This window comes from Citrus clementina, unplaced genomic scaffold (assembly GCF_000493195.1).
Source record: "Citrus clementina cultivar Clemenules unplaced genomic scaffold, Citrus_clementina_v1.0 scaffold_9, whole genome shotgun sequence".
Taxonomy (NCBI): Eukaryota; Viridiplantae; Streptophyta; class Magnoliopsida; order Sapindales; family Rutaceae; genus Citrus; species Citrus x clementina.
The window spans coordinates 27,828,727-27,852,130 of NW_006261964.1; the positions used below are offsets into that span (position 1 = coordinate 27,828,727).

Consider the following 23,404-nt stretch of genomic DNA (forward strand, 5'->3'; position numbering starts at 1 on the left):
GCTGGTATAGTTATCAAAGTATTAAATTATTTCTTCCAATTCGATAATACTTACTAAAAAGTAATAACCTATTTCATGCACACAGGCAGATGTATCTCTCAAAACAGAACATCTCTTAGCGAATATAAAGTGCATCAAAAATACAAAATTTCGAAAGGAAACAAAACGTTAGGCAACAAAATCAAAAACAAGTTTCAAATTTCTGTTTCTCCAAGACTAAATCTTTCCAAAAAAACTATGAATAAAGGTCTTACATCTGAACTTATACTAATCCAGTATAAAATCATCAGGCTCCTTAAAGAGTGTTGTGATACCAACAAAGGGTATCACAAACAACGCCTAGCATCTTGCTTAGCCTAAGCCACAAGTGTGCTGGCGGTAGTAGACTCACTGCAAGACAAAGGTAGATCCAGTGAGTTGATGATAAAAGTTAAAATCAGAATAGTTAGGTCAGCATATTTACTTATCACAAAGTGAACCGATCACGAGGAACCCTGCAGGCTTCATAGCTTAATTGAAAGCCAAAGGTCAATTTTTGAAAAAGAAACATTGTTACATACAGACATGAAATTATCAAAACATGTATGCCATGTTTGTTACAACCATGTGGACAAGGAACCACCCTTCAATAAGAGGGATAACATGAGCATTTGCGTACAGGCATATGCATGTGCACTCAGCCATACATGAAAATTCCATACAGTAATAACTCAACCACTACATCACTTCTTCCCTACACATGACACATTTTGAAAGAAAACATAGGCCAAAACAATATACATAAAGAAGCTCAAAATGCAGTTAGGTTATGAGAAATCCTTTTGCACCAAGCTCGGAGACAATAGGATACCAATGCTCATGTAAGGTAAGTGTGTCATAGATTTTAGCATCATTGCTCTGCACACGTATCAACATGTTCCAATGCACAGAAAAAGAAATAACAACATAACAACAGGTAACAAGCTTCAGAAACCAAATACATAATTAGATTATTAATAACAGCTTAATTGCATCTTCTAATCAAAGCATCAATTCCAACAAACTAAACAAACAAGCAACATTCAGATAGATACTCACAAGCAAAACCAATTAGAAACAATATATAATACTGTTGAGAGCAAGCAAAACCACACAATTCTAAAATATCAATTTAAAAAATTTTGAAAAATGCAGTGTCGCAGCAACAGAATATTTGGCTTACTATTTCCAGACAGGAGGAAGCTTCTTGGTTTTCTTGTAGTAGCGAGCAAGCCTGTGAATCCTGCTTTCAACAAGAATCAAGCGGAACTTGGAATCCTTGTCCTTCCTGTTCCTTTCCAAATGCTTCCTAATAGCAACAGCCTTCTTGATGAGGTGGTACAGATCCTCAGGAATTTCAGGTGCGAGTCCTAAAAATCAACAACCAAAATCATTTCAAAGCAAATTTCCAGGGGAAAAAATGACAACTGTTAATCAATTAATGAAACAATTTAAAGACAGAAATGATTAACATTCCCATTTTGAAATCACGGAAATAATAATCCAAGCAGAACTCGAATCTGAGAAACTGAAAGTGACACTAGCAACTTTTACCGGATTAAAAGCACACACAAAATCATAAAACAAGTAGGTTTATTTTTATTTACCATGAGCCTTGAGGATACGCAAAATCTTGCTTCCAGTAACGCTCTTAACCTGGGCAATACCGTGAGAGTCACGAAGAATAACACCAATCTGTGATGGAGTCAAGCCCTTCTTTGCAAACTTACAGATGTTATCCTCAACCTAATATACAAAGAACACCATCATCATAACAAAATTTCACAATCCCACACACAATAAAATAAAATAAAATAAAATAATCCCAGTTCAATTGAATTTAAATAAAACTCACATCTTGGCTGGAAATCTTGAGCCAACTTGGTGGTGTTCTCTTGTAAGGCAAAGCTGAAGCAGAAATACCCTTACTGAGACGAACAACAACAAAAAAAAAAAGAATCACATAATCAGATTCTGCAAATGGTTACGTATTCATATGTTTGTGAATGTAGAGGAAAAGTGAATAAAGAGACCCACCCGCGACTGTGCATACGACCCATGGTGACGGCGACGGAGGAGAAGCGGTGAGCTTTGTGTTCAACTTTGTACTGCAACAAGCCGCACCAAACCCTAGCTTCTTTATCAGATGATGATAAGTTTAGGGTTTATATAATATACAACATTTTGCTCACGAGTCTTCCGCTTACCACTTTTCTTTTGTTTAAATGACTAATATGTCCGCACTCCCTTGGGCTTTATAGGTTTTAAAAAGCCCATGTACTACTTTAATGGGTTCGTTAGGGATCTTCCTTGGCCCGTCAGATAACCCAAAAAAGGAGATTTTATAGCCCATTTCTAGTTTACCAAAATAAAAACTTAATCCGATTTTAATCGGTTGTAGTCCGCTTTGAAGTTTTTTGGACCGACACTTGAAAGGTGATTGACAATCACTCCTCGAGTGATGACAGTAAATTTTTTTTCCTTCATTTATAGGTTGTTTTAAGCCGAGCTTTTTGAGTTAAGTTTTAACTGTTAACACATTGATATAAGTTTTGATAGGACTTTTAATACACCTATCAATATGTATTTTGTAATATAATATTAGAAATTTCGCTATTCCTTTGTAACAAAAATGTTACTAAAACTAAACTTAAAACAAAGATTCCATTTTTTTTTTATCCTCTCCATTAATTGTATGCCTCCAATATTCTGGAGTAAATATCTTCAATTAAAAAATCACGTTCGTCCTCTTAACCACTTCTGTTTTACCCATGAATTACCGTGTTGCTTTCAAATTATGTTTATAATTTTCTTTTATTTTCTAAATACGGGCGATCAAAACTTTATTTAAAGTGTGATGTTACATTAAATAAAGTTTGAAAGTTCAAAATATAACAAGAAAAGAAAACGAAAATGAGTTATGATTTTAATCATCAAAGACATGGCAATGGACACCAAATCAATTTTACTTGGGAAATTTTTAGTGATTGTTAGTCATCATAACTCATAATGAAAGTGTGATCTTTAATAAAAGTGCGATCTTCTTTGTACTTGAAAATCTAACTAATGAGTGGTATGTATCATAGCAAAGTGTGTCTTTCAACATGCTAACAGTGAAGTAAGCATTAAAAAGCAAAAGAGAAGAGTGAAGGGAATATGATATGAAATATGCTATACAATAATCTTATTTAAATTCACCATATGAAGGGCTACATCTGCCGAGAGCATCTCCTCTAGGCTGCCTTTTTTCTGCATCTTATACCTCTTGAGCATGGACAAAGAAAGCCAAGAGAATCTAATCATCATGTTTGCTTTGAAATTTTTTCGACCATTTGGCTTTGGAAAGGATAAAGAAAATCAAGAGGTGTAGACCCCCCAACCCCCGAACCGAACCAAAAAAAAAAAAAAAAAGCAGCAGCTTCTACAGGATATCCCTAGCATATGCCAATTAATGGTTTATTCTGCCTGCTGCAAAAACCCTAGCTAATTGCAGCGCTTATAAAGCTCGTCCAAAGTTTGACGGTAAGACTCAGAAGCAATTAGAGAAACTTAATTGTTATAATATATTCTGATACTGTTATCATAAGCAAAGCAGTTTTAGGGCACCTCTTACTTGGCATGCAATGGTGATTTATTGGTGCAATAATCAGCATTATATTGGTTAATTCTATACCAATCCCACTGATATGCCAAAGGAGAGTTGCCCTGTGACTGCTTCAGCTTAATATATAATATCCTATGCATGCATAAGTTACACAGTTATGAAGATGATATTCCAAGGTTGAAGAAGGCTCAGCAAACATATAATGCTTCAGGTACTTTGGTTTAATATTACTTCATATATTGTCTCGTCTTTTCTGTAGTTAATAAATTCTCTACTTCAACTACTCATGTTACATCTACTGATAAAATGTCATGCTAGAGATTAAGAGGAGAGAATTGCGCCATCTAATTCCATAATTATATGGTAAAAAAGCGAACGTTGCAGCGATCATGAATCACTTTCCAGCCAATTAATTAACCATTTTGAGAATTAAGCAGCTTCAAGCCTAGCTAGCTTCAATGGCTAAAATAATAGCAAAAGTTCTGGCATAAAAGGAGTTCTGAAGTCTCGATGGCATCGGAAAACAAGGACAGAAAAACTGCCACAACAAGATTATGAAGTCTCCGGATTTGTTTTTGCAAGTTGAATGCTACATAAATGGGGAATAACCACTTATAGAAAGCTTGGATGATAATTGCTCAAATAATTAAATTAAAAATGTAGATTTTTTTTTTTTTTGGTGTGAGTGGTTCGGCACTCTCACTTCTTAAGAGAGATCAGGGGTTCAAGTCCCTCTCTTGTACAAAGTCACCACTTTGGCCAGCACTTTATCCCTTATGGGCCGACCCGGTGCGAGCGGGAATTAGTCTGGGTTGTGGTACGAGCTTAAATGTGCCTCCCACAGTTGGGGCCCACTAAGGACCACCTTGTGGTTCAGACAAAAAAAAATGTAGATTTTTTTTGGAACATAAAAAAGATATTTGTTTTGTTCATTAAAAGAAAAAGAACAAGAATTTTTTTTTTTAGAAATTAAAGCAAATTTATGTTTGAAACTGTGTCAAAATTAAAGAGCAATAATTTCTGTACCGGGAGTGAAGCGTTATTCAGCTTGGTAAATAAGCAAGTCAATTGCTTGTGCTGCTCGAGAGGCTAAAGACATTCAAGAACCACTCGTGAGAATTTCTATTGAAAGGCAAAACAAACTAGCTAGGTCAGCCTGTGAAATTATGCGACAACAGATTATCTATAATTATAATTAACTTATGGCATTAATCAGATCCAATGAAGTCCTTTCTTCTTTGAAAACTGTTAGGGAAATCACTTAACCTAAAGCCTAAGTTGATAGATAAAAATTTCAATGAAGGACGACAAATGAATTAAAAAGATGAGGGTCGAAACAATGTTCATTTGACCTTAAATCGTTAAGGTGTTTAATTATATTGTCCTAATTTTCTAAATGAAAAAGACAAGCCTAATATTTTTATGATGAGTAGCCCAAAGTCCATAGAGACCCTGCACATAAGTATCAAAAGCTCGGAGACCAAATCACGGAAAGACATAAGATAGCGTGATGAACTGACAAGCTAAGGCTTAAACATGAAGGCTGTATCATCAATTTCATCGAGACATGCATGCAATATTCAAACCTAATTTCAACAGAAGCTAGGTTTCTATAGACACCTTGCAACTCCAGTCACATAATCAAATTGAAGACATATTGCCAATCAACTAGCTAGCCAAGACCAGATTGTAATAGCTCAAAGCTAACATCACAATTTTTGTGCCGCTACACCTATACATAATTCAGCTAAATAAGAGTTATCCTAGTGTAATACTCTAATTGTCCTTATAAGTCATCTTGGCTGTAACAAAAACTTATTGATGATGTTCTAAGCTTAAGTCATCTTCATCGTAATTTAGACAGAACATATCCTAAAACGACTGTAGCAGTGGAGAAGGCAAGACAGGAGGCAAATGGCAATGACGATCTTGTCATGTAAGGCCCGATAGATGGTTAGATCCATTGAGCATAAGAGGTGTTTTATTTATCTTATTTGCTAATTTTTGTTAGGAAATTCATAATTGGGTGATCATGATATTGGAACTCTGATCGTTTACCTAAAAGAAACAGTTTTTTTTTCTTTTTCTCTTTTTTTTGGTTTTTTTTTCAAACCATTTAAATATCTAACTTATTCTTGATTTTTAATATTTCCTCTTAATACCAAAATTCTCCAATAATTTTTCTTTTACAGAAACTGTACCGTGTACTGTGTCACAAAAAAAAATCAAATTAATTACAAAAGAACGATGACAAAAGAGATGAGAGATGTGATCAACTAAAATTTGAGAGCTTGGATAGCAGGTGAGAAGACGGCAGTCCCCGGCCAACGAAAATTCAACAAATATATGTATGCATGCACGAAGTTTTCCGGTAGCTAGAAAAGAGCTTGAGATCACAATGTTCATACATAGTTAGAGTTAACACTTTCGTACACTATGAGGTTCCTGGGTCTGTTCTCTGTGGCATTAATGCCCGTTTTGTAAGTCCTCTTGGGGCCAAATGCAAGGCAATTTTTGAGCTAGTGCAAGTAAATTAACTTTTTTAATTAAAAAAAATTCTCCATACACATGAGAGATTTTAATGTACCTTTGTTGGTCTAAACTCGCTTAATGCATGCATGATATATATGTATTTATTTTAAAAAATCGCCGTGTAGTTTATAGTAGTATTTAATTAATGTACACATGTTATACGTATATTAACTGGATGTAATCTTTATAATCACTCCATATACATGCAGGCAAATTGCCCAAATTATCAACAGCACCATATATTGAGGCTCTGTACCAATGTGCAATCTCTGGGGCCGTTAGGCGACGAAATTGCGGTTGATTATCAGTGCCACCGACATCTTTCTTACTGCGTGTTCCCAAATGTTTACAGGGCTTTTAAATGTGGTTGGCAAGTTTGATTATTTGGAATGTCGAAATACTTATGTCATTGACAAAGGTAGTTGTATAATCAGCATTTTTTTTAGCCTTTTTTTCTTTATTTTTCAATGAGCATATAAATTTTATTAAATTATATATAGGCCTGAAAAATCTGACGGTGTTATAAGAAATCGTGCTTTTTTGTGTTATGTCATTATTGATTACTCCCACTAAAATCACATGCAATTCTCCATAGAAAATGAATAATCAGTGCATAAAACATTAAAATTATAAGTCCAATGCACCACCAAGCTTTTCAAGACCAATAAATATATTTGATTTGAATTTTTTTACTAATGCATTATACTATAAATCCTAAATTAAAAAATGTTTTTCACTGCAAATAATAGTCTTCTCAACAAATTGTCTTCAAATAAAGGTGAGAATGTAAAACAATAAGAAACTAAAAGCTCGCTTAGTTCCTATATTACGACATCTATGCTCTTTTAGTCCTTGTATTTTTAAAAATATTTCTAAACATTCTTAACGTTAAATTATTGATATGCTTGTTGTTACTTTTTGTTCCTTTTAACTTGCTTTTACAATATTATCCTCTTACAATAATGTTTCTTTTTTTTAGACAAAATAAAAAATTAAATTACCAATTTAACCTCCAAAAAATAAAATAAAAATAATTTATATTAATTTTAGTGGAATCTCACGTATGTAAAAAAATTAATATTGTAAAAAATCAAATTACCACTTTTTTTGACACTAATAAAAGAAAACTAATATATTAACTTCTCAACCGAGTGTTCCATAAAAATTCATATATATATTCTTTTTGTTTCTTTTTTTTTGGGTTAAATTGGTAATTTAATTTTTTATTTTTATTACTATTCTAAAAAAAGAAATATTATTGTAAGAGAGTAATATTATAAAAGCAAACTAACATGAACAAAAAGTAATGACAAAAATGTCAATAATTTAGATGTTTTGAAATATTTTTAAAAAATATAAGAACTGAACAGACCTTTTACTCAAAATATAAGGACTAAACAAGATTTCACCTCAATAAGGAATGCTATTTTTTTTTCATAATTTTACCATCACCTAATTATTTTCAAATGGGTTCATTGAATAATGTGATAAAACAATCAAATCCAATTCAACAAGATTTGCTAACTTCAAATTAAGACTTTGTTGGAACTCTTGAGAACATTCCTTCAAAAATAGAAAATATTTTATATACTGAGAGTAGAATCAAAATAGATTAAATTTTAAAGATTGATACTCAAATATTCACGATAAATTAAATTGAAATAATGGAAAAAAAAATTGGTGTAGAAAAAACTACCTATCATTACAACTTTCTTTTATCAAATTTCATATGTAATTTTTTGAATTAGAAACAATATTCATTCATTTTCTTTAGGGTAATTTTGTCCATACATACCTTATCACAAGTCTCACACTCTCTATTCCCTTATCCATTAGATATGATTATATATGTAAAAGTTTTAAAATGTATGTACTGTATCAATTTTCTCCAATATCCTAAATGAATTATTTTTATTACAAAATAAATAATCATACCATTTATAGTTAAAAAGTAAAAGTAAAAATAAAATTAAATTAAATTGCAAGATGGAGAGGATAGGAGGAAATTGTATGAACACAATGAAGGTGCTTAACGGTTGAACTATTTAATTCTTTCATTCATTCTTTGTTTAGGGACAGTGGAAAGTGAAATTTACATGAGTGGAAAAAAAAAAACAATTCTGAGAAGATGATAATGTTTTAGAGAACTTATTGAAAATCATTTTCTTCTTTGTTGGGTTCCGAAAAACGATAACTGGAGATAATGCTTCTCTTTATCAAAAAACAATCCTGCAAGGTAAATACAATTTAAAACTACTTATACGTTTTCTCAACATCTGCTGTAATAAGGCCCTTCCATAAATACTTAAAAATTATTTCCTTCCTCATATTCCATTATTTAATTTTATGAGGATGCATTGATTTCATTAATTAATTGAAACTAAAAAGGAAAATAGGTTCGGTAGAAGTTGAAATTCTTGAATAAAATCCAATGAATCATCTAAGAAAAACATTCAAATTAATGACCTTCAAAGATCAAATGAATGTTCATATAGTTGTATACTGAATAGCTCAATAATTTTCATGAAAATGTATGTTAATTAAGATTTAAGCTCAAGAGAATAAATAAATGTTGCATCTATATTTGAATAGAACATAAAAAAATCCATATACTCATAATTCCTTAAGGGTGCGTTTGGCACACTGTATTGTATTATGTTGTATTGCATTATTTTAATGTTGGTGTATTGTATTATATTGTATTGCATTAGCATTATATTATAATAATACTGTATAATGTTTGGTACTATACTGTACTGTAATAATTTTTTGTAATTAATTTATATTAATATTTTATATTATTATTAATTTTAATAATAATAATAATAATAAAACTTTTAATTTAATATAATATTGTATAATATTTTTATTTTTTATTTTTACATTATAATTTATTATAACTAATAATAAATATTTAAATTTGAAAAATATTAATATTATTTATATTAATATTTTATACTGTATAATGTAACATATTTATATTATATTAATATATTTAAATTGTATTAATATTTTATATTATTAATTTTAAATTAATATTTTTCAAATTTAAATATTTATTATTAGTTATAATAAATTATAAATTTATTAATAAATTATAATGTAAAAATAAAAAATAAAAAATAAAAATATTATATTAAATTAAAAGTTTATTATTATTATTATGATGATGATGATGATGATGATGATGATGATGATGATGATGATGATGATGATGATGATGATGATGATGGCAAAGCAAAAGTCAAAAAGTAAAAGCAAAGTCAAGCGGGCAAAAGCCAAAGGGAGGAAAAAAAAAAAAAATCGGCAGTTGCCGCATTAGCTAAACCGCCGCATTAGTTCATCCTTTTAATGCAATGATGTGTGTGTTGGTTTTGGTGCTAAATATGAGTGTGCATTAATTTAATACAAGACATTATTTTTATGCAGCCTTATGTGGGCCACCAAAACGCGCCCTAAGTGATGAACACTCATGAATTCATCATTAGCAGCTTGTATCAGTTGTTTGATTAAACAAACAAGTAACGGCAGGTTTAATTGATATGATATAGGTCTCACTTTTTCTTTTAACTCTATTGCATCGAATTTCAACTGAGCTTAATTTTTCATATAAAGTTGGCCTTTACCCAAGGGCAAGCCCTGATCTCTTTGTTTTGATGCACCTGACTTTTTAAAATGCCTCTCGTGTGTAGTAAAAAGTATTGGTATTGGATTATAGGTGTGTTTGGGAATAAAGTGTTATAACTTTTAAGCTGCAGCTGTTGTAGAGTAAAAGCTACAGTTGTGGAGTAGAAGTTGGAAAAAAAAAATTGTTAAGCTGCCAAACCCCAGCTACTAGTGTTACCAAACACCTTAGTAGCTGGGTTTTGGCAGCCCAGCTACCTCACCGCACTCTCAAATGGGCTATATAACAATAAAATATGATCATGCAACTTGTCCCATTGGATAAGTCGATCACTTGATTAAGATTATGACTTGATTGTGTGAACTCTTGCAAAGAAATAAAGTTAACAAAAGAATTTTTATTAAAATTATCAAAATCTCTTTGAGACTATAGTTCTATTCAGATCTAGATATAAGTAAATGAGTTCAAATTGTAGTGAAATTGAAATATCTAACTCAAAATAAAAGAAACTTAAAGACTTTATATATATTTGTGTATGCAATTGTAAACTTATAAAGTAAAGTAACTAATCACTTGTTCAATAAGAATAAGCATAACTTAAAGCCACCAAGGCAAGCAATTATTCTCTCCTCGAGATTTATATATAATATTTAAATGGTAAATTTTATTAATAGCATATCAGTTGGGACAGTAAGTATAGCATTACTTAATAATAAATTTTGATAACTTATCCTTAGAGTTTAATTTTGGATTGTTAAATCCGTAAGAAGGATATTTATTTGAATTCTTGACCATACAAAGATAAATAATCTGGCACAAAATTAAAAAGAGGATTTTTATTGAAAATTAAATATCAAAATATTAAAAAGATAATAAAGTAATAATCTTATTATGATCTAAATTCCAACCCAGATAAGCAAATGCGTTCAAATTTTAATAAAATTGAAATAACTAATTAACTCAAGTCGGTTTTACTTATTTGATAAGAGTATGTAAGGGCTCTTTTACTCTTCATATATAATTGTAAATTGCAAAAACGAATGACATGATGATTACATAACAGACTTATAGACGATATATACAAGATATGTCATCTTGAAGTAGAAACGAACAATAATATATTCAGAGTATGCATGAACACGTACTATGTATGACAAGTCATTTACATCCAAATAAAATACGACACATCATACTTGATAAATATAATTAGAAATATATATCAAATACCTAACTTTATCAAAATTTCATCAATTAAATACTATGGTACAAGATTTTTAAAAAAAAAACCTCCAAGCTACAACCTTTTTAAATATGATGTTTAAGCTGTATTAGAAAAACAAAGGAGGATGGGAATTGAAAATTGAAAACTAATTCATTGTGAATATGTCATACCTTTAATCTTTTCTTTCTAAGCGTCTTGAATGAAATATAAAAACATTTTAATGAAGAAATTTTACGGCTTTTTAAAAAATAGACATTGAAAATAAGACAAGCTTCAAACAATGTGGAAGTGAAAAACTTTTTTTTAACTTATAAATTGTGTTAACTTTGGTTATATATAATGAAAATTCTTAAGTTCTCTTAATGTACATTTTCTCATCAGCAGAATTTTTGTCCAACCTCTAACTTTAGTGAAAAATATCAATTGTTGTGTGTTTACTAATAAGTAATCTAAATGAGTTGGAATCGAAATGAACTACAATCAAAATGGACTGAAATCGAAATATGGAATGTAAATTACAATAAATTGTTTCAATGAAGGAAGTTTATAGTTGTTTATAGATATGGGCGAATGAAAAAAATTGAACCATCACTCCTTGGGGAATCATACTCCCCTTTCTAATTCCGAATTTGATGTGCGATTCATCAAAATGAATCTCATTCATTCTCTTATTTCATTAAGTAAGCGAAAATTTCATATCAATTATGAATTTTCATTCTCAAATTCAGAAAGTAAACGTAGAATTAGTGTTATTTATTTGAAGCGATTAATGGTTGGTATGTTAATTGCATGATCTCTTCTTATTCATTTTTGTTCTTTGATATTTGACTTTATGGACTTTTGCGGTGCCGATTTGACATCCTCATCATCTCTCTTTCTCCATGTGGCTTTTGTCTGGATGTAATTTGATCAAATTATATTCGGCTTGTGTTGACCGTTGGATGCGTGGTGAATGATAAGGCTGTAGTACAAGCCCAAAAATAGCATATCGGCTCTCAACTATGATAGAGCTCCGGCCCATCTATTCATCTTCGATTGGGCTCATTTTGTGTCCAGCATATGACGTTCTTTTACAGGTGCACTATTTTGTATATCTGGCCCATCTATTCATCTTCAATTTGTATGTATGAGAACACCTGTACTTCTACTAAAATCAGTCCTAAGAGTATCTCTAAAAGACTCTATAATTATTACTTTTTAAATATTCATTTACTTATTTATGTGATAAATAAATGAGTGAAAAAAGATATTGTTCTCCAAAAGACTCTTCAAATATAAATGAGTTAATATTATTTTAATTAAATAACTATTTTTTTAAAGGAAAAGTCAATAGTAATTAAAGTACATTTCTCTTTTTCTTTAATAAAAAATAATAAAATATAAATTAAAGAGGGAGAAAGGAACTCTTCAAATTTGAAGAGAGATGATCATTTTTTATTTGAAGAATCTTAATTGAAGTGTCTTTTGGAGCCTTAAATGTTGATATAGCTCTTTAAATAAGTAATAAAATCTTATTTGAAGAGTCTTTTGGTGATGCTTTAATTCAATCTCGTTCCAATAAATCGCTTGAACAAATTCTCTTTCTTTCTTTCTTTTGTTTTTAAATTAATACCTCATTTTAATGAATTTAGGAACGTTAAAAAAAAAGTGAATTATGTTTTTATCAAAAATAAACTAATAAGACCGAACAGCATCACAGACGAGAAATTGTTTAAAAGAAGAATGAAGAAGACAGAAGCGTTGATGTTTAGGAACGAGCTTCTTGGGATGACGAACACGGTGGCCACACATCTCGTAAAGGGCTCTTCATCGACGGTGCAAAACATCGAGGCTTCTTTTTTGTCAATGGATCTTGGCCTTCTTAGTTACTATCATTATTGTCTAGCTCTCTAATTAAACTTGCTTTGATTCGAAACAAAATTTAAAAAAAAATTAAAGGAAAAAAAAAAACTTGTTTGTCATTGATTCTTTAATGTCAATTTAATTGCTACAGAAACAAATAACTTAGTTTGCTACAGAAATAGAGAAAGAAAAGAGATTATAATTGGAGAGAGAAAAAGATGAGAGAATAAAGATAATGAGTTCTAGAATAAGTGAAAAGACATTGAATTAGGGGTAATTTTGGAAGAACATAAATGTATAAATTATTTTACTCAATTAATGAGAAATTTTTTAAAAGAGGTGTTTTACCGTGACTTTAGGGGGCGTCAATCGTCCAACTTAATAATTTTTTGAAAATAATATATAAAGAAGATAAAATTTTATTAGCTAATAAATTCATGACCATAAAGACTAAATTCATACAAATATTTAAAATATGAAAAAAAAAAGAAATTTTGCAATTAACGGAATTTGAGAATAATGATTGATGAGTAAAGATTGAGTTAATCGGCCTTTATGTTGATTAACAATTAATCTTTCTTAATCACTAATTAATATGAAGATTTGATTGATTGTTTTCACTCTATCACAACTCTTTGGATTGATAAACATGAATAATTTGATTGATCGCTGGCTAACAATGTGTGTGGAAAACGCAATATTTTTAGCAGTATGAAAGAAGTGCACCTTTTCTTAGCAATTTTCCAACATTATGCATGAATTAATATATTACCCCACCAATCCGGAATCATGATTCATGAGTTTCCTTTTACGTAGGGCTCACTCACTCTTATGGTTACCAGCTGCTTCCTCCTAGCTGTATTGAGCATCCTGGGGATGAACCAAAAGAGAGAATTATTCTTTACAAGTCAGATGCTCACTCAAATATTATAGCCACAGCTATTTTGGTAGCTAGCTTTCTATCCGAAGAGCTGACAATGCGCCGGCTGAGAGATTATGGAACTGTTAAATTTAGCATAATTCGTTAGTTATTATTACTAATTAGGCTCAGCTTGTTAATTACTGTTATTGTTCAGCATCTAATAATTAAGCATGCATGCTGAGAGTGATGCCTTTGACCACTTTAATTACTTCCTTCAATTGGAAGATCCAACAAAAAGATGCAAAGCTATTCATAATGCTGTGATAAAGGAGTCTTAAAAGGTAAGCTATAAAGGAACTCGGAGCCTTAATTAAAATTCCACAGCCACCCATATCCCTCTTTTTCTTTTTCTTTTTTTCTTTTTTCCACTCCTTTTTATTAGAAGCAATTAGTCGTTTCCTAGCTACATAGATTGATTAATTAACTTGATTATTCTAATTCACAGCTGCTTTTCAAATGAAGCTCTAATAACTAACTATCAAATGAAAATTGATGGGTGTTTAAGCACCATTAGACGTCAAATGAAAGCTGTTTTGCATCATTTTCGAGCTTATGTATCTTTAAATAAACAATTCGTAAAAAAAAAAAAAAATCAATTAGTACTTCCAAGAATTCGTTTATTTAAACATGTTGATAACTATATTTCTGCACGTAGCAGCACAACTGTCAAACAGCAGAAACAAAACGAATCCTAAATTTGGGTGTACTTTTGCTTCTTAAGGAAGTTTAAAGCCAGAGTCAAATGCATTTAGCTACATAATCCGCATTATATCACTGGTATAATTTGTACTAATTCGCCTCAAATTGACATACTTGATTATCTATAACATGCATGCAAGTTGTAAAAACCTAAATAGATATGTAGTTATAAGGAGTCTTTTTTTTTTTTTTATTACATGAGATTATTCTTCAAACTACAATTCATATTACATGAGACTATAACTGGTATTTATAAATCAAACTATTATTGGGACCAACTTACATTAATATTAATGAAGTTCTACCCAAATTTTTAACCCTCACAAATATTCGAGAGATGTCTATTCTTTACTCTTAAGTAAAAAAAAAAACTACATTCACTTAATTTTAATTTTAATTAAAAAAAAAAGTACCCCACAATGTATTTGCTTGGGTTCGAATTTGATAAAGGCACTATCCCCATCATGGAGCATAAAGTTATTAATGATGCCAATCAGACACCCATGCATGAAAATTCTTTTTTCTTTTCCCCCCTTCTTCTTTTTGCTAGATCGTATTCCAGCCACCCATAGGCCTCTGTACGCCTTTCTTTAATTGTCTCCTTACAAAAGAGATGCTCTTCAATTCGATGTTGACCCCTGTTAGTCGTCCCCAGCAGTACAGTTTCCAACTATTTAAGTAAATCCAGCTAACTGTCAACACTTGCATTCCCCAGTACATAGAAATAATGCATGTCAACATCTGTTTTACGCGTAGCATAACAGTTATTAAATTTTCTCCCTTATATATATATATATCTATATATATATATATGGGGATTGTGAGGTTTTAACTTAAGATTTCTTGTATATGTAAGAGATTTATTGGTGAAACTAATTTCTCAATAGATAGATTTAATCAAATAATCACTAAACACAGTGGATCTTTATAATAAAATTTTAAGGATAAAAGCTCATTTAGTCAGTTTATTTTAAAATTAGTGTCTATTTACTCAATTTAGTCTTTGTATTTTTTAAAATATCTCGAAACATCCCTGCTGTTAAAGTATTGATACCCATACTGTTACTTTTTATTTATTTTGGCTTACTTTTATAATATTACCCTTTTATAATATTTTTTGGACATTGATAAAAAAAATAATTAAATTACTAATTTAATCCTAAAAAATAAAAAATTTATATTAATTTTTTTGCAAGCACCATTTGGGTAGTTTGCATACAATTTTTGACAATTAAAAATTAATATAATTTTTTTAGGATTAAATTAGTAATTTAATTATTTTATTTTTATTAATGTCCAAACAAAAAAATTATTATAAAAGGGTAATATTGTAAAAGTAAGCCAAAAAAATAAAAAGAAATGGTAGGGGTATCAATACTTTAACGGCAGAAATATTTCGAGGTATTTTTAAAAATACGGGGACTAAATAGACACTAATCTTAAAATATAGGGACTAAATAGGTTTTTACCCAAATTTTAAATTCAAAATTATTATTTTTTCTCTCCTAAAAGACCAAAAAAGCATCTAAGAGTCCATACGAATAATCTAGTAATCTCAACTTATACAGAATTTATTAATTCAAAAATCATCATTCAATCAATGAATGCTAATCACATAACTCCCTTTAAAAATAATAAAAATAATAACATAACACACAACATCTCATTTGAATACACATTTTGGAATAGCTTTGGAATCTGAAGCATTATACATTGTTTATTTAGAAAATGAAGTCAACAATATTGCATGCATAAATTTGCATTTCTTGCAATAGTTTGGTGAAAGAGAGAAACGTTCAGATTGGTGAATCGAATTTCTGTAAGTACTACAAACGAAGACCCAATTAGGAATTATCGCAATGGATTATATATACTAATTAGAATAATGAGTTGTTTTTATATAATTTTGCTCGGTGATTGAAAAGTGAGTCATGCACCATGCATGGCATTTTCCAAAGAAGAGATGCCTTGTCCCTCAGCAAAGTAACTGGGAAAAAGCTGCTTTCATAAAGGGTTGAAGCATGCATTGAATTGATCCTCCAAAGCACTTTGCATATAGAAAAAAAAAATTCTGATAATTAATATATAGTAAGCCTTATTGTAACACCATGTTGGCTAACAAATTAAAATTTTTGGCACAACCCCACAAAATCTGATCACTATCATATTCAAAATGCAGCAACGGGAGCTAGGGGCGTGGTCTATAATGGATAGGACTGACCGACTTATTGGCGGACCAAGATCTATAAGCACCTAAAAAGCATCACCAGTAGAATTATAAAATGTTTCATTTTTTTTTCTTGGATTCATATAAAATGTTCCATTAAAACTTCTTTTTGTGTGATTCTGGTTAATTTATCTGCGTTGTTTAGTTTAAACCAACAAGGAGTGATAGCTTCTCTTTTCTGCCAAAATATGTTGTGAGTTACAGCCACGTAGTTGTGAAACCCTAGATATTCTCAAGTGATCTTGAAAGCACTTTTCATATGTCAAAGCTGAGACTTGTCTTTGTAGAGGAATCTAATCCTTCTATGCAACTCTACTTTGCAATAGAATAATTAATTTAAGTCTTCTGGTTGCGCTCTATAGTTCGAGTTTCGAATACTTGTAGACAAGTTTTCTTATAAATATTTGGAGGTAGATTCATCTCCATCCAAATATTTTTATATGCATTCTTACTTAATTGAGCAGCGTTTATTAGTGGAGATTTTTTTTTTTGTTTTTATAATTTTTGGATTGCATTATCAGCAGTTGATTTAACTTATAGTTGATGGCATGGGTTCATTATTAATCTCTATGTGGTAATGTTAAGGAGTGGTCCTCCACTATAAGGTATATTTTTCTACCCATTGTTGTGTTAAGTTGCTATCAAAATTTTATACAAACAAAAAAAGACAAGTTACAATGTTAGATACCATCATTGTCTTCTGTTTATATTTGTTATCCACAAACCCTAAAGGACAAATAGCATCAAGTCATCAATGCATTGGTAACACTAATCTTTCTTTTGTCCTATGTAATGTATATACGTTGATTATTCAACTTAGGTCATTACATCAACTAAAAGGATATAGATGGATTAGATTGCTTGTATATAACTGAATCAAATCAACAGTGAATCCATTTTTCATATGATTTGACTATTTGAGTGTCCCGATCAAAGGGTACCCCGCCTTTGCGAAATACAAGGACCACTTTCTTTTCCTTTCCTTCTTAATTTAATTTCAACTTCTGATGAGATATTGAGATTGGAGAAGTAACAAAATTTAGAAAAAGAAAACAAGTTATGTATACAGCAGTTTTCATTCTTGTTTCAAGAAAATAATAATAGTCAGTTCTTGGGAAGCACCCAATATTGAAATGCTAATTAAATTATTTCAATTCTCACTTGTTGTTAGTAAGGATTCTTAATTTAACGGTATACTATTTTCCTTCACATTCTTGTAAATAGTCAATGTGTGCATATTTCTGTATTAGTGAAGCTATTTAACGTTCTTTCAAATGTTTACCACAGATACGATTCGATTTTTTTTAGAGACTCAATAATTTCATCTCTTAAATCATAAGTATATTGGATGGAACCACTAGACTAAAAAGGTAATGGATTTGAGTCCCCATAATGTATTGTGGGAATTTAATTTCTTTTCTCAATTTGAGTGAAGACAGTATTCTTCCTTTTGAAATGTGAGTTATAATCTCATATAATATAAGTTCTACTCTTAAGTTATAGTCTCACGTAATTAAAAATATATATATATATATATTGGATGAAAATATATAAACACTTTCTTCATTAAATTTAAACATTAGAAAGATGGAGAAAATTTTCTTCACGATCTGATTTTTTAAAAAATAAATACACATAGTAATTAGTAATTAATATATTAAAATATAAAATATTCAATCTCCACCATATAGAATTTAAAACAAAAAAATAAAATAACTCAGATCACGAAAAAGAAAAGAAATACTAGTTTCTAATCTGAAATTATTTTTAAAAAAAAATGGAAGAAGACATGAACTACAAATTCAAAAATAGAATAAAGGAATTCTAAAAGGACATCAGGGCGAGGACAGTAGAGTGGAGGCAGGCAGTCGGCAGTGTCAGGCCTGACACAGCACAAGCTCGGCAGCTTGGGGCTGGATTGGACCCAGCTTTTATTAAAATAAAGGCCGTAAATAGTCCAACTGTTTGCTAATCAAAATCAATTTCAAAGGCCTCGTTGATTTTTTTTTTATATTTTTTGTGTTCCAAATTTGTCTCCGTTACATACACTCGAGTCCACCCAAAGTCATCCTTTGCTCAAAAAATCAACGGCTTCCGATAAACAACTCATCAAACTTACAACGGACGTGTCTGTGATCGGCCGTGGCGTAGAATGAGACTGTATGCATATGATCATGCCCCCCTTTGAATTCGACCTATTTTGAGTATTTTCCTATGCATCTCGCCTCGATGTTTATGCAGCGGAGTATTCAAAATAGACCACGTGGCAACCGTTGCGTCCTTTAACAGATTTATTTGAAGTTTGAAACGGTTCATTGGCTGATTATTTCTCCTCAAATTTTGGGGGAATTATTACAACAATTTTCTCCATTCATTTTAGGGTTGGAATACAGTACCTCGCAACCTGAGCTGTAAGTAACAAATTAATAAGATTTATATTTAATTTTATCCTTTAAAACTTGAATGAAACTAAATTTATCTGATTAATAGTTTATAAATCAACTCGTAGGATTTTATCAATCAACTAGTAGGATAGTAAAGAAGCGAAAATGTAAGAGGTCAAAGAAATTAAAAAAATAAAAAAATAACACGAGGAATGCGAAAATAAAGTACCGTAAGGGATCAAAATAATTAAATCTTAATTAATGTAACATTTATCTTACAGACGATAGAATATTAATTTTATCTATTATAAAATTTACTATTTAATAGATACATGCCACATTATAGTTAGAAAACTTAAGTTAGAATTCATTCTAAATTCCTAATCATTATAGCTAATGTTTTGGTTGGTTTTGCTTAATAAATAATTAGAGTATTTTTTTATATTTTTAATAAAAAATTTACTAAATCCTTTAAATGAATGGTCTAATCTAGTTTTATATGCTCAAAATCACAGTATAGCTCCAACTATTTATAATTGAATTTTTTTAATTTTTTACTAAAATTATAAGTAAAGTTCTACTTATAAATCTAAAGATTTTTTAAAAAAAATTAAAAACCTTATTTTGAAGTTAGTTTAGAATTATATTCCTATTTAATTTAATATTAAAAACACTTTCATAGAAGTACGAGCCGACGTGGAGTGAAACTATTAATGGTCAAACTTAAACAACAGTATCCACTTCGCCACCTCCTGAACTAAACCACCCACTAACATGCATCTAGCCTCCATCAAACCCCACGCTGATTCACAAAAGTCATCAAATCCGACGGTCAGGAATCCTCGTAACACGTACCAACAAAGAAAAACAAAAATCATAACAAATTTCTTCTCTTTTTGAGCTTTTCCGTGTAGCTAGCTGAGTACTTGCACACTCCCACTGTAAAAGAGAAGAAGCATGGACATCTCTGCATCTTTGTCTCCTTCTCAGCACTAAGACAAATAAAAGCAATAGCAAGAACCAGCAACTGGAATCATTCTCGATACAAAAACGAAACATGGGTTTCAAGTTTTTCCCCTTTTCTTTGCTTGTATTATTCACTTGGGCTAATGCAGATACAGAGCTAAGGGCACTCATGGACATGAAAGCAGCTTTAGACCCAGAAGAGAGGTACCTGTCTTCATGGACCATCAATGGTGACCCATGTGATGGTTCATTTGAAGGAATAGCATGCAATGAGAAAGGACAGGTGGCTAATATTTCTTTGCAAGGGAAGGGTTTGAATGGGAAGGTATCTCCAGCCATTGCTGGGCTCAAGCATTTGACTGGGTTGTACTTGCATTACAACTCTTTGTATGGGCAGATACCGAGAGAAATAGCTAACTTGACTGAGCTTAGTGATCTCTACTTGAATGTGAACAATCTTTCTGGCGATATTCCTCCTGAGATCGGTTACATGGGTAGCTTGCAAGGTTTGTCCTGATTTTGTTGAATAATTATTTCAGATTTTTTAAATACTTCTCGTGTTGAAAGTGGAATGCGTGCAAAAAGTTCTGAACTCGGTTACTTGTTTCTTGTCTTTGCACGGTCTTAAATATTGCTGTTTAGATACTGAGAAAATATGACTTGATAGTGTTAGATCTCCAGGTTGGGTGTGAAAGTTGTAGAAATTTATATGCTCTGCATTTTACCACTCATTTTTTAACTCCTGCACTAATTTGCTCATTTTTGTTTTCTGCAGACGGATTGAAATTTGCTTTGGATTTTTTGCTTTCTAGTTTTAATTTGTTTTCTTGTCTTTAGTACTATGAAACCAGGCTGTGCTTACTTGGGGTATTTCATATGTTTTGTAGTGTTGCAGCTTTGTTATAACCAGTTAACAGGAAGCATCCCCACACAGCTGGGTTCTTTGAGAAAGCTCAGTGTTCTTGCGCTGCAATCTAATCAACTAACCGGTGCAATCCCTGCGAATTTAGGGGATTTGGGGATGTTAATGAGGTTAGATTTGAGCTTCAATCACCTCTTTGGTTCAATCCCCAGAAAGTTAGCCGATGCTCCTCTACTGGAAGTTCTAGACATTCGAAACAACACTCTATCCGGCAGTGTGCCCCCAGGTAATCATGTTTCTACAACTTAAATTTCTTTATTTTTTTAGTTCTATCTTGGTTAGTAGTCATTTTGATTTGTTATCTTTAATTTTTTGGTTAAAGCTTTGAAGAGACTGAATGAGGGATTCCTGTATGAAAACAATTTGGAGTTATGTGGAGTTGGGTTTTCCGCATTGAAAACTTGCAGTGCTTCAAGTAACATCAACCCCAGTAGACCTGAACCGTATGGAGCAGCCACAACTCATTCCACAAGAAACATCCCTGAGACAGCAAATGTGAATTTGCCTTGCAACCAAACTCAATGTTCAAGTTCATCGAAATCCCATCAAGCATCTGTTGTTGCCGGCATAATTGTGGTTGTCGTAGCATTGTCAGCTATAGGAATCCTGGCCTTCACTCAATATCATCGCCGAAAGCAGAAACTTGGGAGCTCATTTAATGCTGCTGATAGTCGTCTTAGTACTGATCAGGCCAAGGGGGTCTATCGGAAAAATGGATCTCCTCTTATCAGCCTTGAGTATGGCAATGGATGGGATCCATTGGCAGATGGTAGGAACCTCAATGTGTTTGCCCAAGAAGTCTTTCAGAGCTTTAGGTTCAATCTCGAAGAGGTCGAGACTGCCACTCAGTACTTCTCAGAGGTTAACTTGTTGGGCAAGAGTAACTTTTCAGCTACCTACAAAGGGATTTTAAGAGATGGGTCTGTTGTTGCAATAAAGAGCATCAGTAAAACTAGCTGCAAGTCAGATGAATCAGAGTTTTTGAAGGGACTGAATATCTTGACCTCCTTGATGCATGAGAACATAGTTAGATTAAGAGGATTTTGCTGTTCCAAGGGCAGGGGCGAGTGCTTCCTTGTTTATGACTTTGTTCCCAACGGAAATCTGCTTCACTATCTTGATTTGAAGGATGGTGATGGCCATGTCCTTGAATGGTCAACTAGAGTTTCTATTGTCAAGGGAATTGCCAAAGGTCAGTTTAGCCTTCTAATTATTGTCATTTAAGACTTCCTTTTTCGATTAAGGCTTCTGATTGCAAGGAAATTTTATATATTTAAATTTTGTTCGTAATAATAATGATACCTTTACATTCAGTTGTGTTCAGGTGGCCTAATTATTTTCTTCTTTTCAACTATTCCTGAGCAGGTATAGCTTATCTTCACAAGCACACAGCAAATAAGCCAGCTCTAGTTCACCAGAACATTTCGGCTGAGAATGTTCTCACTGACCAGCGCTACAATCCATTGCTCTCAGATTCTGGCTTGCAAAACCTCCTTACCAACGACATTGTCTTCTCAGCACTGAAGGCTAGTGCTGCCATGGGTTACCTAGCTCCTGAATACACCACCACTGGTCGATTCACGGAGAAAAGTGATGTTTATGCTTTTGGGGTGCTGGTTTTACAAGTCCTCTCGGGGAAGCGGAGAGTCACTAACTTGGTCCGACTTGGAGCAGAGTCAAACAGGTTCCAAGAATTTATTGACCCAAACCTCCATGGCAGGTTCTTTGAATACGAAGCAGCTAAACTTGCTAGCATTGCTTCACTTTGCACTCATGAGTCTCCTACAGAGCGACCACCCATGGAAGCAATTGTCCAAGAGCTTGGTAACTGTAGTAGTTGTCTCTAATTTCCCGTACTTCACTTCCTCAGCACCATTACCTGAAGAGTTTTCATGTGGGCAAATGACAAGCCAGGGATGAGTGTGGCACTAACTACTCACTAATGATGGACCTTTTATAATTTATTGTATTAACATGTTATGTGCTTTTGTCCTTTGGCCAAGGACTAAGCTCTGTAGTTAATGCCATCGAAACACAAGTTTTCTGTACCCTCAGGATGAGGTTTTCATGGGGGATTATCCTCTGTAATCACTGATATTCGATGAATATTTTATGCAGGGAAGTGGGTTTTCTCTGTGCTTTTATCAATGTGCGTTAACTTGATAAACTAATCACTGTTCAAGTAGTTGTAGACTTCCATTATGTTTATCTCTGCAAATCTTACGAACCTGCACCTACTGGCACTATTTTACATTTTCCGTGCGTTGACTACGTGAATGCCTCAGGAGTATTTAGCAACAATATGATGGAAAGATTAATTATTATCCTCGTTTGCTGTTAGATGATTTAGGCTCCTTTTTATCACATCACTTGTTATACAAGTAAAATGGACACGTTTAGTTTGTTGCATATGAGCCTAAGCCAATTGGGAGACACAATTA

At 31.8% G+C, this 23,404-nt stretch overlaps 2 protein-coding genes across 2 annotated transcripts; one reads left to right on the top strand and one right to left on the bottom strand.

Annotated features, from left to right (window-relative positions):
- Window positions 1-92: 92 nt before the first annotated feature.
- Window positions 93-2,176, bottom strand: LOC18031763 (40S ribosomal protein S13). The gene is made up of 5 exons (XM_006421680.2): window positions 2,056-2,176; window positions 1,874-1,946; window positions 1,626-1,764; window positions 1,202-1,388; window positions 93-390 (listed from the first exon to the last, which is right to left on the bottom strand). Exons 1-5 carry the CDS (start codon window positions 2,076-2,078, stop codon window positions 357-359), a joined length of 456 nt encoding a protein of 151 aa, XP_006421743.1. The 5' UTR covers window positions 2,079-2,176; the 3' UTR covers window positions 93-356.
- A 17,773-nt stretch (window positions 2,177-19,949) lies between these two features.
- Window positions 19,950-23,090, top strand: LOC18031220 (somatic embryogenesis receptor kinase 1). The gene is made up of 4 exons (XM_006421681.2): window positions 19,950-20,547; window positions 20,929-21,189; window positions 21,286-22,155; window positions 22,329-23,090. The coding sequence occupies exons 1-4, from the start codon at window positions 20,133-20,135 to the stop codon at window positions 22,808-22,810; spliced, it is 2,028 nt and encodes a 675-aa protein (XP_006421744.1). The 5' UTR covers window positions 19,950-20,132; the 3' UTR covers window positions 22,811-23,090.
- Window positions 23,091-23,404: the final 314 nt, after the last annotated feature.